This window comes from Colossoma macropomum, unplaced genomic scaffold, assembly GCF_904425465.1.
Source record: "Colossoma macropomum unplaced genomic scaffold, Colossoma_macropomum, whole genome shotgun sequence".
Taxonomy (NCBI): Eukaryota; Metazoa; Chordata; class Actinopteri; order Characiformes; family Serrasalmidae; genus Colossoma; species Colossoma macropomum.
In genome coordinates, this window is record NW_023494795.1 from 7,766,712 (window position 1) to 7,779,572 (window position 12,861).

The 12,861-nt window shown below is 39.0% G+C and overlaps 1 protein-coding gene across 1 annotated transcript; it reads right to left on the reverse strand.

The window, feature by feature from the left end:
* Window positions 1-4,509: 4,509 nt before the first annotated feature.
* Window positions 4,510-12,607, reverse strand: LOC118815317 (sterile alpha motif domain-containing protein 10-like). Its single transcript, XM_036581353.1, has 3 exons — window positions 12,522-12,607; window positions 5,271-5,405; window positions 4,510-5,154 (listed from the first exon to the last, which is right to left on the reverse strand). Exons 1-3 carry the CDS (start codon window positions 12,541-12,543, stop codon window positions 5,015-5,017), a joined length of 297 nt encoding a protein of 98 aa, XP_036437246.1. The 5' UTR covers window positions 12,544-12,607; the 3' UTR covers window positions 4,510-5,014.
* Window positions 12,608-12,861: the final 254 nt, after the last annotated feature.

The window sequence follows — 12,861 nt, forward strand, 5'->3', positions numbered from 1 at the left end:
ATGTATAACAGTGCCAACCAGGCCCGGCTGACCTCAATTTTGGATCAAGATGACATTACGAAAACTAATGTGACATGCATTTAGATCTATTAACATCTGTGAGACATCTGTAAGTAGAGCTGGAAACTGTGGATGTCCAGGATGAAATGCCCCAGTCCACAGGGCATGGGGGGTCAGTGAATGCTTTAATGAGTACAAAACTGAAGTAAATCATGTACTATGGCCTTCACAGCAACCAGTTCTCAGCTCAAGTTGAGCTCTACCTCCAGAACAGTTCCAGACATTTGCAGAATATATGCCAAGGTGCACTGAAGCTCTTCTGGTGGCTCATGATGGCTCAACACCTTATTAAGTCATTGTTACTTTTGTCACCTGTTTATTTATATGTGAAATATATATAGTACTGTGCAAGTCGTAGAAAGCCAAGAGCATTGTTTGACCCCTTACATGGCCAAGGCCCACCAGCAGGCCCAAAGTTTTATCACACTCTCCTATAATCTAATAGCTCAGCCAGTTTGCACTGAAGTTCCTGTAGTTATTAAATAATGAGCTTTACTATATAATAATCCTGGGATTTTAAGGGGTTAAAAAATGTCTTAAGGTGACCATGCACATTTACTAACCTTTGGAAAGCTCTGCGACTCTCTTTCTCTGCCATCATGAAGCAAATTTCACAGGTGTTAATCACACACTCTAGTGTGGAATACCTAATAGTGGGCAGTATTTTAAAAAGAAAATAAATGGCTGTATGGAAATGTTTTGAGCAGCGCTGGTGCTTTAAAAGTAGTTTCATTTCACTTTTATTCAGCACCAAGACAAAAGCAACATAAAATGCTTCTAAAAAGTATTAATCTCAAGAAGTTTACCAAAATGTCACTTTAACTGTGGAAAAAAACACAAAGCAACATGTAAAAGTTGTGTATATGCTCATTTTGCAGAAAATACATGCAGTTGCTATTAAATCGTTGTTTTTACTTGTAGGCTCTTTATAATTGGTCTAAATCTGTATTTTTATGAAACATGTATCCTTAAAGTAATCTGAGACAAAGCAACTTCATTTTCTTTATTTCATGCAGGCCTTGTTCTGTCATGTTCTGTCATCATTTTTCTATTGCTTTGGACAATTTCTTCTTCCTCTGACAGAAACAACAAGGTTCCAAGAATATGACAGAAAAATATGACTACTTTTCCAAGCTCGTGCTTTTCTGGACAGTGCTGCATGACAATGGGATGGTTTATAGAAAAGTGAAATGCTGCATTAAAACATGGCTGATGCTAAAGCCAAATGATTAGTTCCATCTGAACGGCTAACGTGAAGTTTGGATTGAGAAACTGTTGCGTATGCAAATATGGTCAGGAAATATTCCAGTCCGTAGTGGCCATTCTGAAGCAATGGAGCTTCCTCAGATAAAGCATACAATCCAACTTATCAGCAACAGCGGTTTCCATAATACGGCTGCCTCCAGAGGGGCGGTTTGAAGCCAGAGGGATAAGAAAAAGAAATCATATTTATCTCAGCTGGTGGTGGCTTGGCCGATAGGCTGTTTTCATTTCTCATTTATCTATAGAAAAAAATCTTTGGAATTTCTCTGAACTCTATATTTTGCTGATTTGGTCAGTATGCAATGTTGGATTTTAAAGTTATGATCCAAATGCTTATACACATAAACACACATACAGAAATACAGGTACAGTACAAATACATTCAGAAGGTAGTACAGATGTAAAGCATTATTAGATGTAATCTACTTATAATTACAGACAATTAAAGCAACAGTGAGCATTAAATGAGTTATAAAGTATTAAAATTCAAAATAAAATAAGGTACCTCACTGGCCACTTTATCAGAAACACCTACCTTTTACTTGCAATAACTGGCCACTTTATTGGAAACACCTACCTTGTGCTTCTCCTCACTGGGCACTTTATTAGAAACACATGCCTTATGCTTCCACTCACTGGCCACTGTATTAGAAACATCTACCTTGTGCTTCCACTCACTGTCCACTTTATTAGAAACACCTACTTTGTGCTCCCACTCACTGGTCACTTTATTAGAAACATCTACCATGTGCTTCAACTAACTGTCCACTTTTCTTAGAAACGCCTACCTTATGCTTCCACTCTTTGGCCACTTTATTAGAAACTTTGTGCTTCCACTCACTTTTTGAACTCCAGCTGCATTATAGGTGCTATATGTAGATGTGCACTTGCAACTTGCAAATTGATGAAGGGCTAGAGAATGGCTAACACAAACTTTGCATCAACAAATGGTCTAACTGTTAACCAGCAAGGTGGAGCTGTAAGTTATTTTAAACAAAGTAGCCAGTCAGTGTAGATGTGACAGCAGCAAAGTCATACATAACTTTGCTTTTCTAAAACAAATGAGAATTGGCATTATTCCCAAGGTACTATGGTTGCAAATATTGTTATAGAAATTAGTATATAAGTAAATTAATCATTGCTTTCATCCAAATAAACCGGCCTAGACTTAAATTTCTTAAAAAGAAAAACATTGAAATGTATGTTAAAAACATTTTTAAAAGTGTCTACCCAACTAAACGCTGCCAGACATCTGATTGGCTGGAGACTTTGAACGAGCCAGAATCAATATCTACTCTCTCTCCAGGACAACGTCTCCTTCGCCAAGTGTTTCTTTTTTTCATTTTTCCTCATTTGTGTATGTTTTCTCAGCCCTCCACTGGCGCAGCAGCTCCTCCGTGGCCTGTTGGAGAAACACTCTGCGTGAGGCACCAGGACACACGCCTTTCAGTTCCACACAAAAGCAATTTGGCCCTGGAGCAGAGTAATAGCCAAAACAAACAGTATTGAACTTAATGCATGTGATTCATTCGCCTCTCCCGGAGCGTCTTCACTTCAGACTTAGCGAGAGAGAGAGAGAGAGAGAGAGAGAGCATGTCTAGGTCAGGTTGCTTTAAATTGCTTTGTTTATTTCTTGTGTGTTGTAAGATGAAATGTCAGAGAGACGCTGTGCCGGCTGTGTCAGTTCTCTTTTGGGGAGGAGCGTCTTGTTTGTTTGCACACGGCATGATAGGATTTTGCCGTGAATCTCTTTATTTTTCTATTCTCTCTCACCCTCTGTCTGCCTCTCCCCCCAAACCACCCCACCCTATTGTCTCTCTCACTGTCTGGCTGTGAACAATACTTTCTTGGGCAGAGTCTAGCACTGCTATCCTGCTATCACTTTCCTTACACCCCACATTCATACAGCCAGACATATTTTTCATATTATTCCATTTGGCATCAGTTAAAATAAACACCACTGTCAGATTAAATGCACTATTGTGTACATACACGATATCCACAGTACTGTGTAAAAGTCAGAGATTTCCAAAGTCGGAGTTTCCAAAACTGGACTTCAAAAAATAATTAGATGCAGGACTCCTCCCTGGACTCCTATCAACCACCTGCAAGACCTAGTAGACACCAAAACAGCACTTAAAGCTTTCATCTTTGAGAGAGAGAGGAGAAAATCAAGCTGCTTCATATATGAAAAATCCACAGATGTTCCACTGTGAGAAGACAACTCAACACTATGGGTCTGAAAGGATGTGTAGCTGACAAGAAGTCCTCACTAAGAAAAGGAAATTGAAAAAAAGAAGAAACTTTTCACAAGAACCCTGAACTGGATATCTGAGGTCATCTAAATTTGTAATTGAGATTTTTTAGATCACTAGAAGCAGCAAGTGCAACCGGCTTCTAAGACTGAACTTTGAAGGCGTAAAAAAACATCCCTGCAGATTTGTTTGAAAAGCTGTTTCCTCGAAAGAATGGAAGGGGTACTAAAAGTAAAGAGTGGACAAACTAAATACTACAAAAATGCTACATTTAGTTGTTGAAGTATCATTTTCTGTTGAATACATGCTTCCTGCCTTTTTCCTGACATTGAAAGTACTGAAACAGTGGTCTCTGACGTTTGCAAAATTAGTAGGTCCTAATTAGTTATAGTTAGCACAATATTCTCGCATTCTCATGTTACAAAAATGGACGGAAAACTAGGATTGCACTCAATAATCCGATCATATTCAAATGGTCATGTAAACACCATACTCCGATCTAGAAATCTGATAAAGAGAGCTGGATTTTAGCTCAGTAATCAGATTTCTCAGTGCATGTAAACTCTTACTCTGATTTCTTTCAGATTTCTCAGTCTGCGCATGTGCAAGAACAGACAGCGGTACCAGAAATAAGCAAGCAGCGTTGCCACGAGATGGCAATAAAACAATTTGGAGCAGCGCTGAAACCAAACACGAAATAAAGGATTTAAATATTCTTTATCTTCTAGATGATGCATGTTCATATTTTCAGGTAAAGTTGCACGGTGTTTAAAAAAAAGCCGCGGCATGAAGGTCTAAGTTTTACGTTACATTTACGTCTTCTTCTGTGAGTTTATCGGCTGGTTGCAAAGCAGAAATCTGATTACTGCCTGACTCACGTAAACCCGGAGTTTCACATTATCTGATTACTCAAGTGCATGTAAAAGTGTTGATCGGATTACTGACAAAATCTGCAGTTTTGTGCAGTTATTGGATTATAAATGCATGTAAATGTCTTTTGGATTGAAGATTATGGTTAAAATTAAGGGTAGAGTGGGGAAGAAATTTAATTATACACAAAGCTAATGTTTCATAAATGACACTTCAGAACTTCAATGAAGAAAACACATACAAGACCTTACATATACAAAGTATCTCTAGGAAAAGACATGAAGAACCTACAGAGAACCCAAAGAAAACCTTTGTCAATGCTCCTGGGTTCTCTATATGTCCTAGAGATACTGAGGCTATGGTTCATATTCTTCAAGCTTCTTAGGGTAGCAGTTTAGTGTGATTTCCCCCAGGGGTGCCCAATCCTGGTCCTGAAGATCAACCACCATGGTGAGCTGATTCAGCATGGTCCTACTGGCATGAACCTAGACCAGCACTTCTACTCTGAGAAGCTTAATGGATAAGGACCCAGGTGTAAATCCAAATGGGCTCATCTGGAGTTTACTCTAGTAATAGATGTTATTGAGGTTCTCCAGTTCCTCCTGAATCCTGAGGAGAAGAACATCCCTTAGAAACTCCTGCTGGAACTTCGACTCCATCCCCAACCTGCTCAGTTGATCCTTCTTCATTCTCAAGAGAACTCGACCTGGAGAGAGATCCATTCAGTGTCACCACGTTACTTGACTTGCAGTTTAGCATTTTAAGTATTGTAGAAACAAGCAAATGAAATGTAGCATCATAAGCATGCAATCTAAGTAGTACCTGAGATGGCATGTTTGGCTATTGCCTGCTGTAGAGCTCTGGATTGAGAAGGGTACTGTTCCCTCACCCAGTCAAAAACTTCTGCCACTGTCCAGTAAGACACTCTCTTGGAGACGACCATTGTTTCTTTCCTGTCTGTTGAACATTGAGAAGCCTACTTCAATACAGAACGGTTTAATGTCTATAACATGCCATAAAACCAACATTAGCATTCAGTATTTCAGGGTTTCAGACATGTGAAAATGCAGACAGTCAATCCATCGGTTATCATATGAAGGAGGGTTTAGTTCCTCTTTGTCATTCTTTCCATATGTAAATGGTGTTTAATCAATCAAAACCCCAATTAATAGGGTAATTATGCCACCCAGCATAAACCATCCAGGTGCTTGTTCAGTCTGTCATCATCTCAAGGCTTGACTGCTGTAACTCGCCCCTGGCTGATCTTCCTATGTGGGCCCTTGGAACTGATCCAGAATGTAGTAGCATGGCTTATCTTCAATATTCCTTATGTTCATTCCACCGCTGCATTCTATTCACTGGCTTCCTGTAGCTGCCCGCATCAGATTTAAAACCCTGATGCCTACAAAAACAAAAACGGACCAGCCCCTCCCTGCCTTATGGTAATAGTCAAAATTCAATCTGTACCTCAAGCCCTTCGAGCTTTGAGTAAACTTGGCTTGACCCACCATCTTTCAAAACACATGGAGGACAAGCATCAAGACTCCTCTCTGTTCTGGCACCCAGATGGTGGAACGACTGTCCTAACAACAGACTCTCTTACAGTCTTCAAACACAAACTGAAGACCCATCTCTTTGTGAAGCACTTACTTTAGTGAGCACTAATCTAGGTACCTATTGAAATGCATTGTATTGCTCTTATGCTATGTTTAATTCTGTATCCTTCTTTCTAGGTATCAGCACTGGTCTTGTGTCTGAGCAGAGAGTTTGAACTTAACCTAGAATACATTCTCTGAGTGGACAACAAAGCACTTTTTTATGTCTGGATAAGAATGTCTGCTACATGTCCTAAATGTAAATGTAAAAGTAGCTTTGGGAAGAAGCCCCCTGGGGTAAGCACCCCCAAACCCCCCACCCCACCACCTTATTATTTTCTGTCCTGAAAACTATGGGGCCATGCATGTTCATTTTACCATCTTTACTGTAAATATGTGTCAGTATGTGCTAGTGTACTAGTATAGCTTTAAGCTTTGGCTCAGCTCTAGCCACCTTCCTCACATCTCCAGCAGGAAACTTTCAGCGAAAACTTTTCAGTTTCTTGTAAAATGTCTCTCAACATTTGACTTTTTACAAGGTTGAAGTCAGATCCTCTACTTGCGGCATCTTGTTCGAATTTTCCCATTCCACCTTAAATGGTGCCCGAGGCACCAGAATGTAACTGCTGCACCATTTAAGGTGGAACGGGAAAATTCTAACAAGAAGCTGACAAATGAGAAACTGACTTCAGCTTTGCAACTTTTCAGTGTTTGACAGTTTCTTGCTGTAGATTAAACATATCAGGAAACCAGCTGGAGTGATTATAAAAGCAAATAAGTCCAGCCGTCTCCAAATTATCGATGTTCATCTTAAATTTCTCTCTTTGCCTTTTTGTTTGCTACTAGCTAGGCCAGACTGTTGTCTGTGTTGCTATGGTGACCATCAATCAGCTCCAGAGCCAAATGTTTCCGACACCTGTATTAAGTTGTAGTTTGTGGTTTCGTGGTGGGTTTTAGGAAGAAAACTCTCTAATTTTTCTTTTCAGATTGCCTTTCGGTCAAGATGTTCCTTCAGGAATCTGACTTTTGCTGGCTGTGTCTGGCTATAATTAGCATTAACTAGTTGCTAGTTGCTTTGAATTCTATTGCTTTAAGATCTTTTAATTGTTATTGCAGTTATGGATGCAGCACTGCTGCTACTAAAATAATGAAACATGATAAGAATGCCATTATATGATAATATAATTCTGCGGTTATAAATGAACAAAACTGATATTTCAAACATTTCTTTTTCACCGCTATTTGTCTTTTCTTATCATTTATTTAAAATGAAGTGGAATCAGTAAGACATAGATTGCAAGAGGCCTTAAATTAATTTAAATATTGTCATTTTTTCACTTTTTTTCACATATTTACAACACAGTAACACCAAACACATGCCAAATTGATGCAAAATTCACCAGGTCTGTCTACTGACCCAAGAGAGGCATCTTACTTTTGGGGTAATTGTCCCTTTTTTTGTGCTAAAAATAGTAAATCAACTACTGTTTCAGTTTATTTCCCTAATTTTTACATATGTTTAAGCATCATCATTCTATACATGCTAAACTCACACATAGATACAGTTTAGCTTCACCGTAAATGGACATTTTTCAGAAAGGGGGAATTTTGCCCCATATCCCCCTGCATTTTATTTGACCTTCAACATAGTCAAAACTGATGTATGAGTGCTGCCAAGAGAGAACACACAGCTTAGCCTGTTTCATCCTGCCAAAGGGAGATTTGGAACGAGGGAGGAATCCTTTTAGGAGAGGTTGGAAAAACTTTCATGAATAATGAGTTTAGATCAGGTTCGTTCCAGAGACTAGGTGCCCAAGGGGAGACTGAGTACACACCTACTCTCTGAGTTTTGCATGTAGCCTTGGTGTAACTGAGGAACATTAAGTTGCAAAGTGTGTTTTTTTCCATCTAATCAAGAGTTCTGCAATTAGCTAAGCCAATGCTACCATTGGGCCAGGTTGGAGAAGAGCTTACAGCAAGGAGAGCTCAACTCAGGTCCTGGAGGGTGGATGTCCAGCATATTTTGGTGCTTTTTTTCCTTTCCAACAAACCTCCCAGATCTGGTATTTCAATGATGAGTTGAATCAGATCAACAGGGAAATCTCTAAACTGTGCTGGACTCCATCCAGGACCAGAACTGGACACCTCTGGCATGTGTTCTCAAAAATCTTGCCTCTGGAGCTTTATGACTGAAGATGTTCCAGAATTCTATTGGAGCTACTGAACACTCTATTTGGCTTCAACTCCACAAACAGAATCAGAATTCTCCTTTTCCATTAGTTATGTTTGACCACTGAGTGATTTTGATCTTAATGTCATAATGGGGAATAAAGGCAGGATCATTGTGCATCTTAAAGAACTTCAGTCCTGAAGGTGAAGACATATACAGCGCTCTGAAAGAGTATTTGCTCCCTTCCCAATTTCTTCAAATTTTGCTAATTTGTCACATTTCAGTGTATCACTGTGGAGGAATTTGGTCCACTCACAATTTTTTTGGTTTGGCTACATTGAAGGTTTTTCTGAGCATGAACTGCACATTTAAGGTCTTGCCACAGCATCTCAATGGGATTCAAGTCAGAACTTTGACTGGGCTACTCCAAAACCTTTTTTTTTCTTTCAAGCCATTCAGAGCTGGACTTGTTCAAATCTTTGTCCTGCTGCATAACCCAACTATGTTGAGCTTTGGTCACAAACTGATGGTTGGACATTCTCTTTCAGGACTTTCTGATAGAGAGCAGAATTCATGGTTCCATCAATTATGACAATATATGACCATGAGGAGTCCTCTAGGTCCTGCAGAAGCAAAGTAGCCCCAGACCATCACACTACCACCACCGTGTTTGACTGTTGGTATGATGTTATGGTGGAATGTGGTGTTAGCTTTACGCCAGATGTCACAGGACTCATCTCTTCCAAAAAATCCACCGTTGATTCATCAGTCCACAGAATTTTATCCCAAAAGTCTTGGGGGCCATCTAGATGGGTTTTTTTTGGCAAATGCAAGACAAGCATTTGTGGGTTTTATTTTGGGTCAGCAGTGGTTTGAGCCTCATAACTCTCCCATGGATGTCATTTTTGCCCACTGTCTGTCGTATTGTGGAATCGTATACAGACCTTAACTGAGGCAAGTGAGGCCTGCAGTTCTTTAGATGTTCGTCTTCATTTTTTCGTGACCTCCTGGATAAGTTGTCGTCGTACTCTTGGTGAAATTTTGGTTGGCTGGTCACTGCTTGGAAGGTTCACCACTGTTCCAAGTTTTTTCTGTTTTTGGATTATAACTCCCACTGTGAGTCCCAGAGCTCTAATAATGGCTTTATGACCCTTTCCAGACTGGTAAATTTCAAGGACATTATTTCGCATCTATATTTTAATCTCATTTTTAGAATGTGGCATCATGTGGTGCTTTTTGAGACCTTCTAGCCTGCTTCACAATGACCGACAGGTTATATTTAAATGATCTTTAGATTCAACAGCTCTGAGGAGTTTAATGCCTCTTAAAGCTCCTTCACAGAAAGAGACATTGCTTGAGACATTTCACATCAAACCGGTCTGTGTAATGTTTGACCAGTAAGCAGACACTCATGGTTATAAAACATAAAAGAAGCTTTACTTTGGGGTTCAGGCAGATAAATCGTTGTCAATAAACAGGCATGGGTCAGTTCCAAAGAACACAACAAAAGACAAAGGGCAATCATAACTATCAAGGGAAAAGCAGAGCAGATTCCAAAATACAGAGCGTCCAAAACCGAAATATTCGAAATACCAGGCAACAGAACAAAAGGGCAAATCCAAAAAGCAGCAAAAACGAGAAACAGGGGAAAACACAAGGTCAAAAAACATGGGAGATCACACCAGAAATAATGCTCAGTAGTTTCACTAGGAAAGCAATACCTCGCAATGAACCTGACTATAGCCCGGGCTAAAACTATCTAGACACGTCATGTGATAAAAACATACAGGTGAACATCATCAGTACTCAGGAGAACTTGAGCGGTGATAGGCCGCTGATGATCTTCCCGGAGTCACGTGAGTAGACGAAGGACTCGATGGCATGAAGTCCAGAGTCACGTGAGCAGGCGGAGGATTCTGGGAAGTGTAGTTCATAGGCTGACTAGCCGAATATGTGACAGTCTGAATGACATTGTTTACGTCTCAACCGATGATTTATGCACAAATGTTGAAAAATCTTCTGTTTTATGGTATGATTTGCATTTTACTACAAAGCTCACTATTGTAAATGAACCTTTTGGAGATGGTGGTATTTTATTAGTGGAACTTCATGGTACTGTAATCGAACTTGTAAGTGCATAAACTGCCAGTCAAGAGTTTGAAGACACATTGCATTCTTATGAAATCGAAAGAGGTGATCGGCCAGCTCCAAAAACTGTGGGCCATCCTACAAAAGACTACTGTGAAGAAAACTTTTCCTTTTCTGTTTCCTACTGTTTCGAATGGCTATTCAAAAGTTTGAAATCAGTGTTTTCAGCAGCAAAAACCAATGGTGTTGCAGACAGTTGTATTAACCACTGATTCTAATATCATCATAATATGCAACATTCCCACATTTCCCCAACAAATTATAGGCTGCAAATTAAATTAAAGAAATGTTAAATGGGGGAAAAACAGAGCCTTAACCTCCTCATTCCCAATGTCCAGCATACTGGACATATTTTTCCCAGGTATTGTAGCTAAATAGAAGCAGGTTCATCATCACAATCACTTCTATGTGTTTCTACAGGACTCTTTGTATTGACTGATCATTAAATAAAATGTTTTCTTTTTCTATCTTGTTGTAAACAAAAAAACAAACATGGCAGCTGGTAAAACACCTGAAACACAGAAACATTCAAAATTCTGTTACAAAACCGGGCCATAAAATGTATGTAATATGTGTAATATGTATAATATCATATATAAGTCAATGTAACACGGCTTATGTAATATTTTCCAAGAGTTTAGACATTTTGTGGGACTGAGGAGGATAAAAGTTAGCTAAGGAAGCTGTACCACACCCAGAATTCATTTACAATAATAATTAATTTATTATTTATCAGTATAATATCAGTATTTGTTTAGTATAATATCAATACATATTTAATATTGTCTAGTATATTAAATATACAAGTGATTCCAAATCACAAATATTCACGTGACATTGTTTTTCTCTAAATAAACCTGAATAGTTTTTAAGTCTTTTAGTCTTTAATATGTTAAGCTTTTGCAAGCGGATAAATAAAACATGCTTATTTATTAATACAATTTTTACTGGCTATTTTATTCTTCTTTTATTATTCCATTTTTTGGGTTTGAGGTTGAGACGTATTAGTTTAAATTACCTGTACAATCATGTGGTGTGTTTATTTTCAAGTAATTTCACTTGTCACATTGAAAAGCTGAAAGCTGAGCCTAGTCAGTCTAAACAAGGTGCAGATGAACAAGACAATAAGACCACTTTCCCAGACTGAGCCCAAAACTAGACTAAATCACTTTAAAGTGATGGACTTTTAGCCTGCAATGCAGTTTAGTACAAGACTACATTCTTACAAACAGTGGTTCTTTTGTATAGTTCAATAGTTCTTCAGATTGTTGGAGAATGTGTTGTAAGTAGTTCTACTTGGAACATTGGAAAAGGTTCTATACTGTACTAAAAAGGTACCGTATAGAACCAAGCACAACACATTCTCCATGAACCTGAAGATCAACACTTTCATCAACCATTTCAACCATGCAAAGAACCATATAAGCATGAAATGGTTCTAAATACACTCTTTAAAAAGGTGGTTCTTCAAGGGTTCTTCTTCTTTAGAAAAGGCTATAGTTCTATATAGAACCAAACACTCAAAAAAAAACAAACATCTGCATGCCTAAAGAGTTCTTTGTATAGTGAAATTGTTCTTTAAATCCTTCTTCTTGTATATGGTTCTATATAGCACCATAAAGGTTCTATATGGCACCAAATACAACACGTTCTCAATCAACCTGTAGAACCATTTCAACCATGCAAAGAGCCATTTAAGCATGCAGTGGTTCTATATACACTCTTTAAAGGATGGTTTTTCAATGGTTCTTTAGTAAAGGAAAGGGTTCTAGATAGAACCAGGAACACTCAAATAACCATTTGTATGCTTAAAGTTCTTTGCATGGTGGAGGTTCTTTAGACTGTTTGAGAAAGTGTTGTATATGGCTCTATATAGAACTTTTTTGAGAAGGCTTCTATATAGCACCTTGACATTATAAGCTTGACATTGTAACAATAGAAGAACCTTTTTTTGGTGCTGTATGAAACCATCTTCCAAAAGGTTATATATAGAACCACACACAAAACATTCTCTATCAATCTGAAGAAGCTTCACCATGCACAGGACCCTTTAAGCATGCTAATTCTATATAGAACCTTTGAAGACCATCTTTTTAAGAGTGTCAGCTTAATCTAGGCACTGGAAACCGACCTTTCGGCCTTTAGTGCAGTATCACCTACCTTGTTGTTCTCCCGCAGACATGAACTTTAAAACCCCTTATAAGCCTGGATGATAATTCATAGCTTTTCTCCTTCCTTCTCTTTCCTCCCTCCCTCTCTGTCTAGGCCACCCCCTGCGGAATGCACTCTCACACACACCTGGAGCAGGTGGGGGCGTGAGCTGGGCATGTAGAGGCATGAGGAGGAGCAGGCTGTCTCCAGAGTGGGACGCTCTATAATCCACAGGCTGTTCCTCATATCACCCATGAAGCTGCTTTCAAGTGCTTATCAGATGGTCTGTTTACCTCCTACTTCAGGTCTTCAAGTGCCTTCAAGTGCTTTGTAGTCCGAAACATTGATT